Genomic DNA, 16,987 nt, shown 5'->3' on the forward strand with positions numbered 1-16,987 from the left:
TGAAGTGGGTTTTAGCCCACGAAAGCTTATGCGCAAATAAATTTGTTAGTCTCTAAGGTGCCACAAGTACTCCTCGTTCTTTTTGCTGATGCAGACTAACACGGCTACCACTCTGAAACCTGTATTTTCCAAGTGACTGTACTGTTTAGAATACCTATCCACAGCCAACACACAGGGGTGGTTCAGCCCATTGATCTTAGGAGAGCCACTGTAGCCCAGGGATACCCTGCGTCTCTGCACTGCTTCCTGTTTTCCCTTTCCCACCTTCTATAACACCATGGCTCTAGCAGGAGTCATGCTCCCATGGACTTCCTTTCCAGCAATTTCCCATCTATCAGATGAGGTTTGGAGTAGTGGTAGGGAGAGTGGGTAGATAACGCTGACTAGATCAGAATATCACTCACTCATTAAAAGCTGAGTAGGAGGGACAATACTGTGGCAAGCAGACAACTCCACCAGCAGATCCCAATCCTCAGAGCACATAGAAAGTGGCTCCAAGGAACATGCTGGGGAGCTGGCGTTGTAAACTGGTGGGCTGTTTCACCAGCCTGGGAGGGGAAGCAAATGCCACACCCGTGTCCTTTTAAGGCCTGGCCTCAGGTCACAATTTATTTGTTTGACCGTGAAAAACATAAATAAAATAAAGCATCTCCACTAACTAATACTGGCTACTGTGCCAAAGGCTTTTCCTTTGCCTGTACCAGCCAGGAAAAACAGGACACACTCAAGCTTTAGGGCTGAGCTTCCACTTCCTTATATACATATTCCTTATGTGATAGGCAGGGATTCTTTTAGCCTTTTCAGGCTAGTGCTTTGCCTTGTTACAGACACTTTCTCATACTTTCTTATAGCATTATTCATAACCCCCCGAGGTTCAAATATCATGAGTCAGACCCCCAAAATAATGAGACTCCCCCTGCCCCCAATCATAAGACTTTTAAAAAATATTATAGTGGGGTTTTGGGTCTGTTTGATTTTTGAACTCCCCCTGCCCCTCCCCAGTGTGTGTGTTTGTGACAATTAGTGTTGCCATCACACCCAAATGCACTAGGAAAGGTGATTTTGGTCCACACTGAAGGCGCTTCTGTCTCCACATCTGTCCACCCCTTGCCCAGCAAATAATTCTCCCTCCCCCACACCTCCAAATCAATCCTGTCCCCCCAGCCCCTGCATCAGTTCTGCCCATCCTCCCACACCTACATCTGCCCAGCCCCCGATCAATTCTGCCCCCACATCAGTTCTGCCCCTGTCTCACCTCTGCTCCTCCTGTGCTGTTCAAACCCCCCTTCACCCCCAGGATGGGGGGAGTGCTCCAGGAGGGTCCCCTCTCCTCTTTGAGGCTGGAGGGGGGGGCATCTCTCAGTGCTCTTCACTCCCACTCCCCGTGTCCAAGCCCAGGCCAAGTATTGCAGGGGAGGAGTGGAGTCACCCTAAACTGCTGGGCTTTTTAGCTCCCTCCTCCTCCATCACCTCCTGTGAAAATGGTGTGGGGCTCCTGAGGGGATGGGGAGAGAGCGCTGCCTACTTCCTGCAGCAGCCCTGATTGGCTGCTCTACCCCAGGAAGCAGGCAAGTGGGGCAGGCAGCCCATCAAAGGGTGGCGGGGGAGATGCTGAAATTCACAAGAGGGCTAGAGCTTCTTGTGTCATTGCCAGATAGGCTCCAGCCCCAGCCAACATCCTGTTGCACACACAAAAACCCATGAGAGTTAGAAACACTGTCCTACCTTCACAAGGCTGTGGATGCTCCCCTCTACTCATGGAAATGAATGAGTGTGTTTGGCCTTTTATAAGACTCTTGCCATCCACATTAAGAGACAAAAAAAGAGAGAGGAGAACTCCATTGTTTTTGAATTTCTTGGAGTGTTTATTAGTTTTGAAAAACTAAGGCATGGCTCATTGGCCAGGAGTTACCAGCAGAAATTATTTCACTTCATTGTTTGGTAGATGATAAACCAGAATATTCTCAAGCCTTTTATAAAATGCTCATTGGAAGCATCTGTCAGTTAGCACTCACTCATTTTTTAAGCTTTTAATAGTTTCAAACACTGCTCTGTTTTTAAATTATTGTCCCAAACTCTACATTCTTTCTTTTTTGTTGGTAGTGTGTGCTTAGATGAGGAGCAGGGAGGATTCAAACAGGGTTTCCTACTTTAGGAAATCAGAAATATTCTGCTAAAGAATAGCAAATTAATCATCTGAGTTCTGAGAGAAAGAAAATTTCCTAAATAGAGATAAATGTTGCATATTCCCAAGTGGTTTATTGGCCTTGTATCTGAATCTGCTTTGAATGAAACGAGACACATTTTGGGCCATCATATGTGCCAGATTTTGTCTGCAGATACACATGCACCTCCTTCAAGTTTCCCAGCCTCTCTTTCACTTCACTTCACCATCAGTGATATCCTGACAGAGTGTTAACAAAAATTGTCCACCTTACTCTACTCTGCCCCATTTTCCTGTGGGTGGAGGAGGAAGCATGGAAGAGGCTCGACCAAGATCAATCATTTATCTCTCAAATAGAAAGGCTTTCTCATAACCACACACAAGATGGGTTTAAGTTCTGTGGCACTCTGGCAGAGCAGATTGGAAACCTTATGGAACCTTATTTTAAATAGAAAAACAGATTGTTGTGGAATTCATTATGATAATCAGTATGTTATCACCTGCCTTATCTTGATATTCCATTGATTTTATTCTAGGCTATCCCACACCACCACTTTTCAATCTGACACTGCATAATTGCATTGCATACATTGTCAAGGAGGAGGTCAGAGGTTATGCCAGTTGGGTGGGGGTAATTGGAGTTTCTGGCACCTACGAAAGAGTGGGAGGCAATCTGTGATTGTGGGACAAGCACATATTAACTGGATGTATCTGCTAAAATGACCAGAAGTGATATCATCAACAGTGTTGATGCCTCATTGGGATGCATGAGGTATTTCACACCTCTCAGAGCTATTTCTTATAGACTGCTCACAGATTCAAGCAGTCACTGTATCTACATAAGAACAAAAGAACGGCATACTGGGTCAGACCAAAGGTTCTGGCAAACAAAGGCTAGGGACACCATCCCTGCCCATCCTAGCTAATAGCCATTGATGGACCTACCCTCCATGAATCTATCTAGCTCCGTTTTGAACCCTGTTATAGTACTGGCCTTCATAATATTCTCTGGCAAAGAGTTCCACAGGTTGACTGTGCATTGTGTGAAGAAATAGTTCCTTTTGTTTGTTTTAAACCTGCTGCATATTAATTTATTTTGGAGACACCTAGTTCTTGTGTTATGAGGAGTAGATAACACTTCCTTATTTACTTTCTCCACACCAGTCATGATTTTATAGACCTCGATCATATCCCCCCTTAGGCATCTCTTTTCCAAGATGAAAAATCCCAATTTTATTAATCTCTTCTCATAAAGAAGTTGTTCTGTACGCCTAATCATTTTTGTTGCCCTTTTCTATACCTTTTCCAATTCCAATATATCTTTTTTGAGATGGAGCAACCACATCTGCATACCATATTCAAGATGTGGGGAACCATGGATTTATACAGAGGCAATATGATATTTTCTGTTTTATAATCTATCCCTTTCTTAAAGATTCCCAACATTTTGTTTGCTTTTTTGATGGCCACTGCACATTAAGTGGATGTTTTCAGAGAACTATCCACAGTGACTCAAAGATCTCTCTTGAGTTGTAACAGCTAATTTAGACCCCATCATTTTATATGGATAGTTGGGATTATGTTTTCTAGTGTCCATTACTTTGCATTTATCAACATTGAATTTCGTCTGCCATTTTGTTGCCCAGTCACCCAGTTTTGTGAGATCCCTCTGTAGCTCTTCATAGTCTGCTTTGGACTTAACTATCTTGAGTGGTTTGTATCATCTGCAAATTTTACCACCTCACCATTTACCCCTTTTTCCAGATTGTTAATGAATATGTTGAATAGTACTGGTCTCAGTACAGACCCCTGGGGGACACCACTATTTACCTCTCTCCATTCTGAAAACTGACCATTTATTCCTACCCTTTGTTTCCTAACTTTTAACTAGTTCCCGATCCAGGAGAGGACCTTCCCTCTTATTCCATGACAACTTACTTTGCTTAAGAGCCTCTGGTGAGGAACGTTGTCAAAGGCCTTCTGAAAATCTAAGTACACTATATCCACTGGATCACCCTTGTCCACAGGCTTGTTGACCTCTCAAAAAATTCTAGTAGATTTGTGAGTCATGATTTCCCTTTACAAAAAATATGTTGACTCTTCCACAACAAATTATGCTAATATGTATGTCTGACAATTCTGTTCTTTACTATAGTTTCAACCAGTTTGCCCAGTACTGAAGTCAGGCTTAGAGGCCTGTAATTGCTGGGATCACCACTAACCCTTTTTAAAAATTGGCATCGCATTAGCTATCCTCCAGTCATTTGGTACAGAAGCTGATTTAAATGATAGGTTACAAACCAGTTAGTAGTTCTGCAATTTCACATTTGAGTTCCTTCAGAACTCTTGGGTGAATACCATCTGGTCCTGGTGACTTATTACTGTTTAATTTATCAATTTGTTCCAAAATCTCCTCTAATGATACCTCAATCTGAGACAGTTCCTCAGATTTGTTACCTAAAAAGAATGGCTCAGGTTTGGGAATCTCCCTCACATCCTCAGCTGTGAAGACCGATGCAAAGAATTCATTTAGTTTCTCTGCAATAGCCTTATTGTCCTTGACTGCTCCTTTAGCATCTCAATTGTCCAGTGGCCCCACTGGTTGTTTACAAGGCTTCCTTTTTCTGATGTACTAAAAAAATTTTTTTGCTGTTACTTTTTGAGTCTTCGGCTAGCTGTTCTTCAAATTCTTTTTTAGCCTTCCTAAATGTATTTTTACACTTCCTTGCCAGAGCTTATGCTCCTTTCTATTTTCCTCACTAAGATTTAACTTGCACTTTTTAAATGATGCTTTTTTGTCTCTCACTGCTTCTTTTACTTTGTTGTTTAGCCATGGTGGCACTTTTTTGGTTCTTTCTGTTTTTTTTAAATTAAGGCTATCCATTTACGTTGAGCCTCTATTATGGCGTCTTTAAAAAGTTTAAAAAGTTTCCATGCAGCTTGCAGGGATTTCACTTTTGGTTTGTATTTTGTTTTTCCTGAAAACTGATACTGAGTGTGTTGATAGCATAGAACAGAGTTGGTAAACTGAAGTGGAGGAAGGGAATAAAAATTTTGTAGGGAAGAGGTAGTGAGATAAATTACCCTAGGCCTTTTTACTAAAAAAAGAAAAGCAAGCCCTGACACTTTGAGTAGTTTGGGCATTGCAAAGGTAAAAAAGAAAAGAAAAGATTGACCTTCGTATATTTTTTGTGAGCTCCCAGGTGAAATCATCCATAATAGGGATGATTTAGCAGTATTTATAGAGGGAGTGATTTCTCTGGAGGTCAGGAAATCACCCAAACCTTTATTTAGTTTGGTGGCAATATCTTAACAAAGCTGTTAAGAGCTTGGAAAGCCTCCAGCACACTGCAGCTTCCTCTTTGCTGCTTTGCACCGAAGAGCAGCCATCTGTATTTAAGAACACAAGACTTTTGCATACAATTTCTGCTGATCTGCTATCATAGTTCCCTGACTAACAGCACCTCTGGGCTCATCAAGTGGACCCTGTATTGCTAGAGGTTTCATCAAATGACACAATCTTTAATTAAAAAGCAATCTTTATTTCCTGGAGACTCCAGGACAATCCTGGAGAGTTAGCAACCTTACCCCTGCACCACTCAGGTCCTAGGCCTGGAGACATCACCTCTGTCAGGATGGAGACGTACGATTCCTCCACTCTCAGAGCTGGCCCAAGCTGCAGTCTGATGTACATCCACTGTCTTTACCTCAGCAGGCCTGACAATTCTGTTCTTTCCAGGAGCAATGACAGTGGTAACCAGTGACCGGACTGCCATCTTAAAGCAAAGTATTATTTATTGAAACAAAAAGCATTTAAGAGAAAATAGATTTTAAAATAATACTAAAGGAGTCCGTAGCAGGCCTGCCTTTCCCCAAGAGTTGCCAGCTCCTTCAAACTCCTTCCACGGAGGCGCTATCTGAGTTAGGGTTGCCAACTTTCTAATCCCACAAAACCAAACACCATAGCCCTGCCCCTACTCTGAGGCCACCCCCCTGCCCCAACCCTTCCCCAAGGCCCTACCCCCCTGCTCACTACATTCCCCTTTCCTCGGTGGCTCACTCTCTCCCACCCTCACTAACTTTCACTGGGCTGGGGCAGGGGATTGGGGTGCAGGAGGGGGTTCTAACTGGAGGTGCAGACTCTGGGGTGGGGCCAGAAATGAGGGGTTCAGGGTGCGGGAAGGGGGTCTGGGCTGGGGCATGGGTACGGGCTCCAGCTGGGGGTGCGGGCTCTAGGGTGGGCCTGGGGATGAGGGGTTCAGGGTGTGGGAGGGGGCTGCAGTTTGAGGCAGGGGGCTGGGGTGCAGGGGGGATGAGGGCTCATTCTGGGGGGTCCAGGCTCTGGGGTTGGGCCAGGAATGAGGGGTTTGGGGTGCAGATCGGGGCTCCAGGATGGGGAGTGGGGCAGAGGGGTTCAGGGCATGGGAGGGGGTGCAGATTGAGGCAGGGGGTTGGGGTGCAGGGGGGGTGAGGGCTCCATCTGGAGGTGCAGGCTCTGGGGGTGGGTTTGGGGTGTGGGAGGGGCCTCTGGGTTTGTGGGGACTTAAGACTGGGGCAGGGGGTTGGGGCTCAGGGTTTGGTCAGCAGCACAGCAGGAGGGTTAAGGCAGACTTCCTGCCTGTCCTGGCACTGTGGCCCAGAAGTGGCAGCAGTTGGTCCAGCTCCTAGGCGGAGGCACGGCAGACAGCTCTGCATGCGTCGCTACTCTCGCCTGCAGGCACCACCCCCACAGCTCCCATTGGCCGTGGATCCCAACCTAGGAGCTGGACCTGATGGCCACTTCAGGGCACAGCACAGAGCCAGGACAGGTAGGCACTAGCTTGCCTTAGCCCTGAAGCACTGCCAACTGGACTTTTAATGGCCCGGTCAGCGGTGCTGACTGGAGCTGCCAGGGTCCCTTTTCGACTGAGTGTTCAGATTGAAAACTGGATACCTGGTCACCCTAATCTGAGTCAGTTGAGAAGCTTTTAACAGCTGACCCCCTTTCTTCTCCTGAGAATGTTTTTTTAACTCTTCAGCATCCTTTTTGATTTCATAGTTTCATAGAGTTTAAGGCCACCACTAGATCACTTAGTATGACTTGTTTTATATCACAAGCCATTCCATTTCACCCAGATACTCTATATTAAGTTCAGAATTTAGTTAGACTAAACTGTTGTGTGCCAGATGCAGAGAACAGGATGTAACCAATGCCCAAGGCCCCAGCAATGGCAGGGAATTGATTAGGTGAGATATGTCTAGATCAGTGGTTCCCAGACTTGTTCCACTGCTTGCGCAGGGAAAGCCCCTTTTGGGCTGAGCCGGTTTGTTTACCTGCCACGTCCACAGGTTCAGCCGATTGCAGCTCCCAGTCGCCGCGGTTCGCTGCTCCAGACCAATGGGAGCTGCTGGAAGTGGCACGGGCTTAGGGATATACTGGCCACTGCTTCCAGCAGCTCCCATTGGCCTGGAGCAGCGAACCTCAGCCACTGGGAACCACGATCAGCCAAACCTGCAGACTCAGCAGGTAAACAAACCGGCCCGGCCCACCAGGGCCTTTCCCTGCACAAGCAGTGGAACAAGTTTGGGAACCACTCATCTAGATTATCGCAGCAGGTGAACCATGGTCCATGCTGCAGAGGAAGTCAAAATGCCCCAAGGTCTTTGCCAATCTGACCTGTGGGAAAAATTCTTTTTGACCCAAATCTGATGAGTTTGATCCTGAGCATGTGAGCAAGTCGGGTGAGCCAGGCATATAAGAAGGAGGATTCTCTGTACCACCTCGGAGCACTCATCTGCCCTGTCTGGTTTCCCATCTCCAGCTGCGGCCAATCTCTGATGCTTCAGAGGAAGGTGGAAAATAAAACCCAAACAAACCCAGAACTCATCTGGCCAATTGTGCACTGGGGGAACATAATCCTTCCTGACCCTTGAAACCCTGAAACATGAGATTTGGTTATATTCACTGTCTTAGTGCAAAGCTGAAAGTGTTCTGAGCATGTTGAGGGCAATAGAGGCACTCCTATTCTCCCCATGTTCCATGAAGGAAGGGGGAATTCATAGAACCATAACTTCCTAGGCCACAAGGGACCACCATGACCACCCAGCCTGATCTCCTCACTGCCTCCCACTGACAGAGGCTGCAGAACTTCGCCCAGAAGCCAGATGAAAGTATGTGTTACGAAATATGTCATGTCTTAAAGACTCCAAGTGATGGTGAGTCCAGCCCCTCCCCTGGTAAGCTTTTTCAATATTTAATTACCCTCACCACTAGGAAATCATGCGTTATTTCAAGGTTGAATTTGTCTAACTTTAACTTCCAGACAAAATCTTGTTAGGCCCTTCTCAGCAAAGCTGAAAATCCCCCACTCTCAGATCATTGTCCATGTGTGAGTACCTGTGCACAGTGATCAAAACACTTTTCAACCTTCTCTTCAATAAGTTCAGCTCCTTAAGCCTCACATTAGAAGCTTTGTTTTCTAGGCCCTGGACCATTCTTACAGCCCTTCTTGGAACTCTCTTTAGTATTTCCACAACCATAGTAATAATAATAATAAAACCACCTAGCTCTTATATAGCACTTTTTCCATCACTAGATCTCCAGGCACTTCACAAAGGAGGTCACTATCGTTATCCCCATTTTACTGATGGGGAAACTGAGCGAGGTGAAGTGACTTGCATAAGGTCACCCCACAGGCCAGTGACAGATCTGGAAATAGAACCCAGATCTCCTCAGTCCCAGTCCAGTGCTCTGTCTACTAGGCTACACTGCCTCCCTCTAAACAAGAGTAGGGTGCACCGTTCCCGGAGGCACTGCCATACCAGGCTGATGTGTGGAGTGGATGGAGCAAGCTGCTAGCCCATATTCTTGAAGTGTGGACCCCAGAATGGGATATAGTATTCCAGTAGCAGTCTCACCAATGCTGTGTATGAGTCAAGATCCCTTCCCTACTTCTATTTGATATTCCCCTTTTTGCCACACTATTGCACGGAGAGCTCATGCTCAGGTGATTATGAACAATGATCCCTAAGTCCTTCTCTGAGTCCCTGCTTTCCAAGACAGGCTACCAGCTTTAGAAAAACAAGGCTTGAAACTTGTTGAAGATGGGATACAGGATCCTTGAAGCTAACACCACCTGTTTTCCCTGTTATCTTTCAACTGTGTGCTTGGATGTTCTTAAATCTGAGAAGCTATTGTGCTGCAACCCTGCACAGACCCTATTCTTACATTATTACACAGCATTTCCATGTCTGTCACACCTGCATTTTGCGCTCTCTTTGCAAGGAAATTGATGTCCTGGTCATTAGTTTTTCCAGAGGATTTGGTAAAACAGTCTCTGGCTCCTTGCAACCTCATTGCCACCGCTAAACATTCAAAAATCATAAGACAGGCACCCCCAAAATAAAGAGCTTTTCTTAAAAAAACACAGCTTTTTTAAAAATTTGCCTCCTGCTTTTTAAGACTATAGGACTGTTGTTTTCAAGCTTTCCTTTGCAACCACAGGGGCTTGAAACTTTTTTTAAAATGTGAAAGCTGAGGTTCTCATAGAGTAACATGATCCAGGCACTGAGGCTTGAAGAAAAATAGTAAATATTGTGAGATTCACAATAAGTTCATGTGAGTTGGCAACTCTGCCACTACCTTTGATTCCTAGGGCCTCCAGCTAAAAAATAGTAGGCAGTGAGAACTCATATCAAACACACACTTGCACGCGCATAATTCAACCCTCTCCACACATGCAGACACATCAGCCTCCCCCTCCCACATGTGCACACACTCTCACCAACCCCAGCCAGGCATATAAACCAGCCAGCACACCCCCACACCACTCCATGCACATTTCACTCTTCCAGTCAAAATCTCCCTGAAATCAAATGGGCTGAAAGGATTATATTTGTAACTCCAATGTTCCAGCCTTTTACAAACCATCCCACACATCTGTTATGTCAGAAGCCTTCAACCTAATTCTTTGTGAGCCGGACATATGGGAACATAATTATATCATCTCTATTTGTTTCTCTTAACCTCTGTCACTCCTCTCTTCTTCCCCTTCCCTTTCTCAAAACTATATAATTTAGGGTCTCAGAGTAGCAGCCGTGTTGGTCTGTATCCGCAAAAAGAACAGGAATACTTGTGGCACCTTAGAGACTAACAAATTTATTTGAGCGTAAGTTTTCGTGAGCTACAGCTCACTTCATCTTTCCACTGAATGCATCCGATGAAGTGAGCTGAAGCTCAAGAAAGCTTATGCTCAAATAAATTTGTTAGTCTCTAAGGTGCCACAAGTACTACTTTTCGTTATATAATTTAAGAGTCTACTAGGAAATTAATCTCTGTTTTAACCTGTCATCTTTATTTCCATCAACAGATGCTTACCCCAATTCTGAAGTGGTCTACGTCTGGACTAATAGCACTGCTACATCTGTGGTGGTTGCAGAAGATGGTTCACGACTTAACCAGTATCATCTGATGGGACAGACTGTAGGAACTGAAAACATCAGTACCAGTACAGGTGTGGTAGAATGCATCTTTCCACCACACAGTTGCTAACAGGAAAAAGAGATGCAGTGGGGGGAGATGCATACAGGCTCTTGGGTCTTTGGTGCGGGCACTAGGGAGATGCATATCAAGTCTTGGCAACTGACCAGTAGCAACTCAGAGTTACCAACACCAGAGCTACAAACTGACCAGTCAATCACACACCTCATTTGGAACCAGAAGTACACCATTAGGCAATAGGAGAGGCCAAAACCAAAAAAACAAACAAACAAACAAACAAAAAAGAACAAATTCAGTACAGTGCTGTGTTAAACATAAACTACTAAAAATATAAAGGAAAGCAACATTTTTCTTCTGCATAGTAAAGTTTCAAAGCTGTATTGTCAGTGTTCAGCTGCAAACTTTTGTAAGGTTTTGAAAGAACAACTATGTTTTGTTCAGAGTTACAAACAGCGCATATTTCAGAGCTATGAACAACTCAGTTCCCGAGGTGTTCGTCACTCCGAGGTCCTGCTGTATTTGCTGAAATCGCAGCACTATTTCTGGCTTATTTCCCTGCTGGAGGAACAGCGCCAGGAGGCAAACACTGCCCACCCATTAGATCTGTACCAATTCTAGGTTTATAGTGATTTGCTTGATGAAACCGTTTGGGGGAGGGGGAAGAGGGAAGGTGGCAGCTGTTGCTGAGCTTTGCTGCGTGTCCTGGGTACCACGTGGCCAGAGAGGAGGTGCTAACCCCAAGGATTCCCATTTCCTCCATAACTGGAAGTGGAGGCACCAGATGTGGCAGCATTAGAGAGGCAAAGAAGCTTTAATCCCAGCCCAGCCATCCACGTGAGGCCCCCCCTTCCCTCCCTCGCCTCCTGCTTAAGGCTTCCATGTCAGGGCAGCCCTGTGCTTAGATGGGGGTGGGGGATACCTGGGAGGGTGAAGCCAGACCAGCTCTGACAGTTACGTGGGTTCCACAGCACAGAGGCTTTAACAGGTTATATAATATACTTGTCTTGAGAGAATTAATGGAGTAGAGTCTAAGGGCTCCTATGATTGGAACCAAAAATATACTGTCTTTAAACAAAGCCATCCCCTTCCCCCGTGGCTTCATTCACAGAGGACTTTTAGAATGCAGATTTGAACAATGCTCTGGCAGAAATTAACACTAGTAAAGCACTGAGACATATTTATTTTGAGGACCTGGCACCTCCTATCACTGGCTATAAATGACAGGCTCTGAGATCTAATTTGAGACTCTGAGGAGAAGGTGTAAACCAGATTGGTAACCTGTGCTATCCTTGGAAGGGATATTTAGGGCACTTTACCATGCGCACAACCCCCTTATCCCCAACCTCTCTCACCCACACACACACTCACAATCACAAAGGTTGGTAGCATTAAGGAATGAAGGTGCTTAAAGCTCTCTATTCAAAATTAAACAAACAAACAAACAAACAGCCCGGTGGAAGGTGGGGCCCACTCTGAGCCCAACTGGGCTTGCTGTTTACTCTCCAAACAATCCTAAAGCTAGGGCAATCTTGCATAGTACAAGGCAACCACAAAGCAAAGTTATGCTCCGCTTTCCTCCAAAATTATGCTCCAATCATTCCCAACCCCTCCAATATCCATAAAACAGTTGCTAAATAAGCCAAGAGAATCAGCAGCCAGGATGTGCATGTAGAAATAATCACAGTTGTTCCCCTAATAGCAAAGAGCCCCCTGGGGAAAGCAAGCTGCCTCTCATTAAAGAACAAAGACATGTTTCCTTACCAGTTCACCATCATAGCTGCATTGTTTTCTGCAATGAATGGCAGCTCCCCTCTTGCCTTCAAAACTACCAAGAAAAAGATCCAGAGGATGTATGGGGGCATCTCCTAGAAACTCGCCCTGATCCCGGGAGAAATAAAAAATCCAAAGCAGGCAGTGGACACTCCAGGGTATCAGCTCTGGGCCACTTTCTCTTCTCCGTTTTACCGTGGTAGGCACCTTGGACTCCTCAACCTAAGGGAAACAGCAGAATCCTCGGAGGGATCAAAAAGTTTGTGCCCAGAAATCCCCTCCCCTCCCCTCCCTAAGATTTAGGCTAATAAATTACGGTTTTCCAACGTCAAGAATTTTTTTAATGTCCCAGGTTGCATCTGGGCAGGCTGGATTCTGATTGCAGGGTGGATCGCAAAGAGCAGGACACAGATTGTAACCAGGGATTAGCAAAATACAAAAATCCGATTTTACACAGGGAAAGCATCAGTCAGTGATGGCTTTTCTGTACTTCATCAAGCTCACAGTAGGCTGGTAATCAGGGTTACTTGTGATCGGATGTTTAAGACATTTCTCCTTTGTACAGAACTGTTGAATGTGGGGGGCGCGGGTTTGGGGAGGGAGCGGAAGACGGAAGAATATTGCACAAATCCAACAGTTTGGATCCTTTGGATATATTTTGGACCACATGTCAAACTGCACAACCCCTCCAATTGCATGGGGGGAAATGTTTGGGTATATAAAAATTTTACACACCCTTTATGCTATCGCTTCAAGCGGATGCCTTTTAGAAAGAGGTAAAATCTGCATCTGCACCAGTCTTACTGGATCCTACTGATTTTTGCACTCAGCTCCCCAAGTTCTGCCTGAAAAAAAGATACTCTGCTAGTTAGATTGCACCAAAAAAATCTTGGAATCTGGCACATTTTAGCACTGGCATGCTGCAAAAACCCTGATCCTCCTAATCTTGGCACTCAAGCCCCCAAATTCTACTGGCTATATAGAGAACAGGGCTGCCACAAAAAAATTCCCCATGTAGCAGTGTTGCAAAAAACCAGAACAAAGCCCCAGTACTTCCACTTCCTACATAAAGAACACATCCAGCCACTTGTATGTATCGAAATATTCCTGCAAATAAACAAATAAAGAGAGAACAAGTCCAGCCACTTCTGTTGCACCAAAGATCTTGGATTTTTGCACATTGCAGCACCACAGCACTACAAAAACCCAGACCCAAAACATAGATTGTGCTGGATTTTGCCAATTTTTGCACTCCTGCCCCAAATTCCAATATCTAAATACAGAACACAGCCAGCTGCTCTACCTGTACCAAAAAATTACAGACCCTGGATGTATCCTGAGGCAAGTGTGGTCTGGTGCAACAACGACACAATAACACAGATCTGACATACCTGTATTCTGCCAGAACCTGCCATTTTCTTTTCACCCCAGGCCTCAGCCTACAGGTGTAGCCACCATTCTACCACTGGTAAAAGGGCCCTTGATGTATCCAGACTCATAGCATATGAAAAACATGTATCTGGTGTCTGGATCACTGTTCCCTCTAAGCTGTGCGCGTGTGCACGCGCACACAGAGCCTAAACCCCACACACACGGCTAAACACCACGAGCACAAACATTTGCACAGAAGCACAAAAATTTATGCACACGGCCTGTCAAAAATTAGAGGGAACATTGGTCGGGATCCCACTGGAGCCTGCCACTTTTTAGCCATATTCTTTCTCCAAAATTCTATTATCTAAATGATTTTTTTTAAATGTAGCAACTTCTAATCCATCAAAAAATCTTAGCCAATGTCTCCTAAAGGATGGGCTGCATCGTGGGAAGGATGTAAATGGGTCATGGGATCAGTGTGGAGGAGAGGCCAGGGGCAGGGGAGTTGGAGAGTTAGCCTGCCCAGCACTTCACGCTGCACAAGTAGCTTCTGTCTCATGGGACTGGGCCTAGCAACCCCCCTTTGGGTGTTGTGACCTGGTACACAGGGTCACAGTGCCACTCAAGTTTGACCTGGCTGCTCCTCTCCCATGACATGATCAAGGTCAAGGTCAAGCCATACCTGAGTGGTACTGCAAGGGATGGCATAGGTCAAACCTGAGTGGCACTGACACCAAATGGGCAGGTCGCAATGCCACTCACTCAAATATGTCCCAGCCGCCCCTCCATCAGGACAGAGTGATGCTGTGACCTTGTGTGCCAGGTTGCAACTCCCAGAGCAGGGAGTTAGGCCCAGCCCTGTAAGAAAGGAGTCATCACTGTGGGATGAGTGCAGAGCAAACTCTTCAAATACCAGACCCCCACACCTTGGGGCATTCCCTCTGCACCTCTCTGGGAGTAGGGTTGTGGTGCTAGGGTAGAGGATGCTGCTGCAGATGGTCAGAAGCCTCTCAGCAGGGTGAGGAGGTGGCGGTGGAGGAGGACACTGGCCTATGATTTTGCCCTCCTCCATTAAATTTGGATCCTGGATAGGTCGTAAAAAAAAACAAAATGCAGTTGTTTGGTTGCCTTACTAAAATGTTTGGGAACCACTGATGTAGACCCTCTGCAACTTGGCACAGTTGCAGCACAAAATCACATAGCCAGCACTTGGATCCAGCTATATCAGCTCTAAGACCAAAAATTCTACCAGCTAAGTACAGAAAAAATGCAGCAGCTCCATTTATTCTTTATTATTAATTATTTCTTATGATTACTGATGTTGAGAATGGCATCCCACTGTTATAGGCTCTGTACAACCATTTAACAAAAATAGTTCTTGTCCCAAAGAGCTTAAGTCTTAAAGGGAAATCCTGGCCCTACTGAAGTCAACGGGAGTTTTGCCATTGACTTCAGTGTGGCCAGAATTTCACTCTAAGTGTAATGCTAGAGCCAACAGGTGGATACAATAAATGGCTGGGATGAGCCCAAGGTAACAATGAGACAATACCAGTCAGCATAATAAGTAGTGGTACAGAGCATCAGCTTCTCCCCATCCCCAGTTGAGTTTTTTGCAGGCATTGTGGCTGCTGAGAAAATGCAAATTTCATGGGAAGCTTCCTCCATGTGTAAGAGCAGTGCGAAAGAGTGTACTGTCCCTTTAAGGGACAGTACGAAGCCAACAGCTGCCCCCCACCCCAATCCCCTCAAGCTGGGAAAGGGAACTGACTGCTACCCCCATCTCGGGAAATGAAGGTGGGGCATACTTGTAGTGCCACACTGGACCACAAGGGGCATGTGGGAATAACCCACACCTTTACAGGCAGCATGGGAGAAAGTGCAGAGGTACTTATTGGAAAACTGAACAATGGGCAAAACTGGCATCTTTGGTGGAGTGGACATGGGGGGACCAATGTCTCAATACTATGTAAGAAATGACAGGTAGGGTGTGAATCAGCCATGACTGGCCTTTCAAATGAAAACAAGTACTTTGGGTTTTGTAATTTGTAATTTAAAAAAAAAATGCAGCCAGGTGTAGAGCACCAAAAAATCCTGCATACCAGGTGTGGGATTATCACAAATCAATGTGTATAGGAAATTATCCAGTTATAGGGATATGCTACCTCATTTTACAGCAGACCTTCTCCCAGCCCCTCTCCCCAGCACTCTTCCAGGATCCTTTTCACAAGAAAGTGAGAAGCCAGAAGAGAGCCCTTCCCTGGGCACAAGGGTTGAGACACTCTTTCAGGTAGATGGGTCCTGAGCTTTTTAGGGGTTTATAGGTCAAAGTGAAGAGCTTAAATTTATCTGGAAAGCCATAAGCAGCCAGTGCAGATCAGGGAGCACCTATTGTATATGCTCAAAGACAGCTACTCTGCTTACCAGGCAAGTCACCACATCCAGCATCAGTTTCAATCACTGGGTGGCTTTAAAGGGTTGCCACGTGTCGAGTACATCACAGTGGTCTTAGAGAGGGTTGATAGGAGCAGAAAACAGCACTAGGTGGGCAGCTGCATGAGGAGGAGTCAGGCAGGCTTCTTAAATTGCACCGCTCTTCTCCTGCCCCAACAAGGTGAAGAGTCTTTCTACACTGGGGGCAGCAGTGTGGCAGTTTCCACACTGCTCTTCCTCCAGACTCTGCTGGCCTCTCCCAGCTACTATAACCACTTCCGCACGGGGACCATTAGAGACAGAGGCAGCCTTTACACCTCAGAATAGTATCAGCAGTCACAGGTAGCCGGAACTATTGTACCCCCACAACCTCATACCCCACTGCGAGCTTACACAAACTGGGGTTAGATGCCAGATCTCTGATATGGCAGGTCCACATCTCAGGCTTGGTCTACACAACACAGCTTTGCCGCATAGTTCTGTTGGTCAGGTGTGTGAAGAGGTGTGCGCCCTGACTGACATAGGTGTGCTGGCAGAAGTCCCTTTGGTAGATACAGTTGCACCAGCAAAACTGTGGGTTTGCTGGTACAGCTTATTTTGCACAGAGGGGCTGGAATGAATTATACTGGTGCAAAGCACAGTTTTGCTGATATAAACTGTACCCACAGTAAGACCATTTTGGCAGCATAACATACCAGTATAGCTATACTAGCAAAACCATAGACAATTAACCACACTGTGTCTCACAAATAATCTGCCTATTCTAACTA

The 16,987-nt window shown here is 45.7% G+C and overlaps 1 protein-coding gene across 1 annotated transcript in view; it reads left to right on the forward strand.

The window, feature by feature from the left end:
* GABRA5 (gamma-aminobutyric acid type A receptor subunit alpha5) overlaps positions 1-16,987 on the forward strand; it is a 79,651-nt gene that overhangs the window by 50,482 nt on the left and 12,182 nt on the right. Inside the window, exon 6 of the mRNA XM_073353115.1 lies at positions 10,513-10,656. Within this exon, the coding sequence (XP_073209216.1) occupies positions 10,513-10,656 (144 nt within the window). The remainder of the gene's footprint in view (positions 1-10,512; positions 10,657-16,987) is intronic.

Source organism: Lepidochelys kempii, chromosome 1 (assembly GCF_965140265.1).
Source record: "Lepidochelys kempii isolate rLepKem1 chromosome 1, rLepKem1.hap2, whole genome shotgun sequence".
Lineage (NCBI taxonomy): Eukaryota > Metazoa > Chordata > Testudines > Cheloniidae > Lepidochelys > Lepidochelys kempii.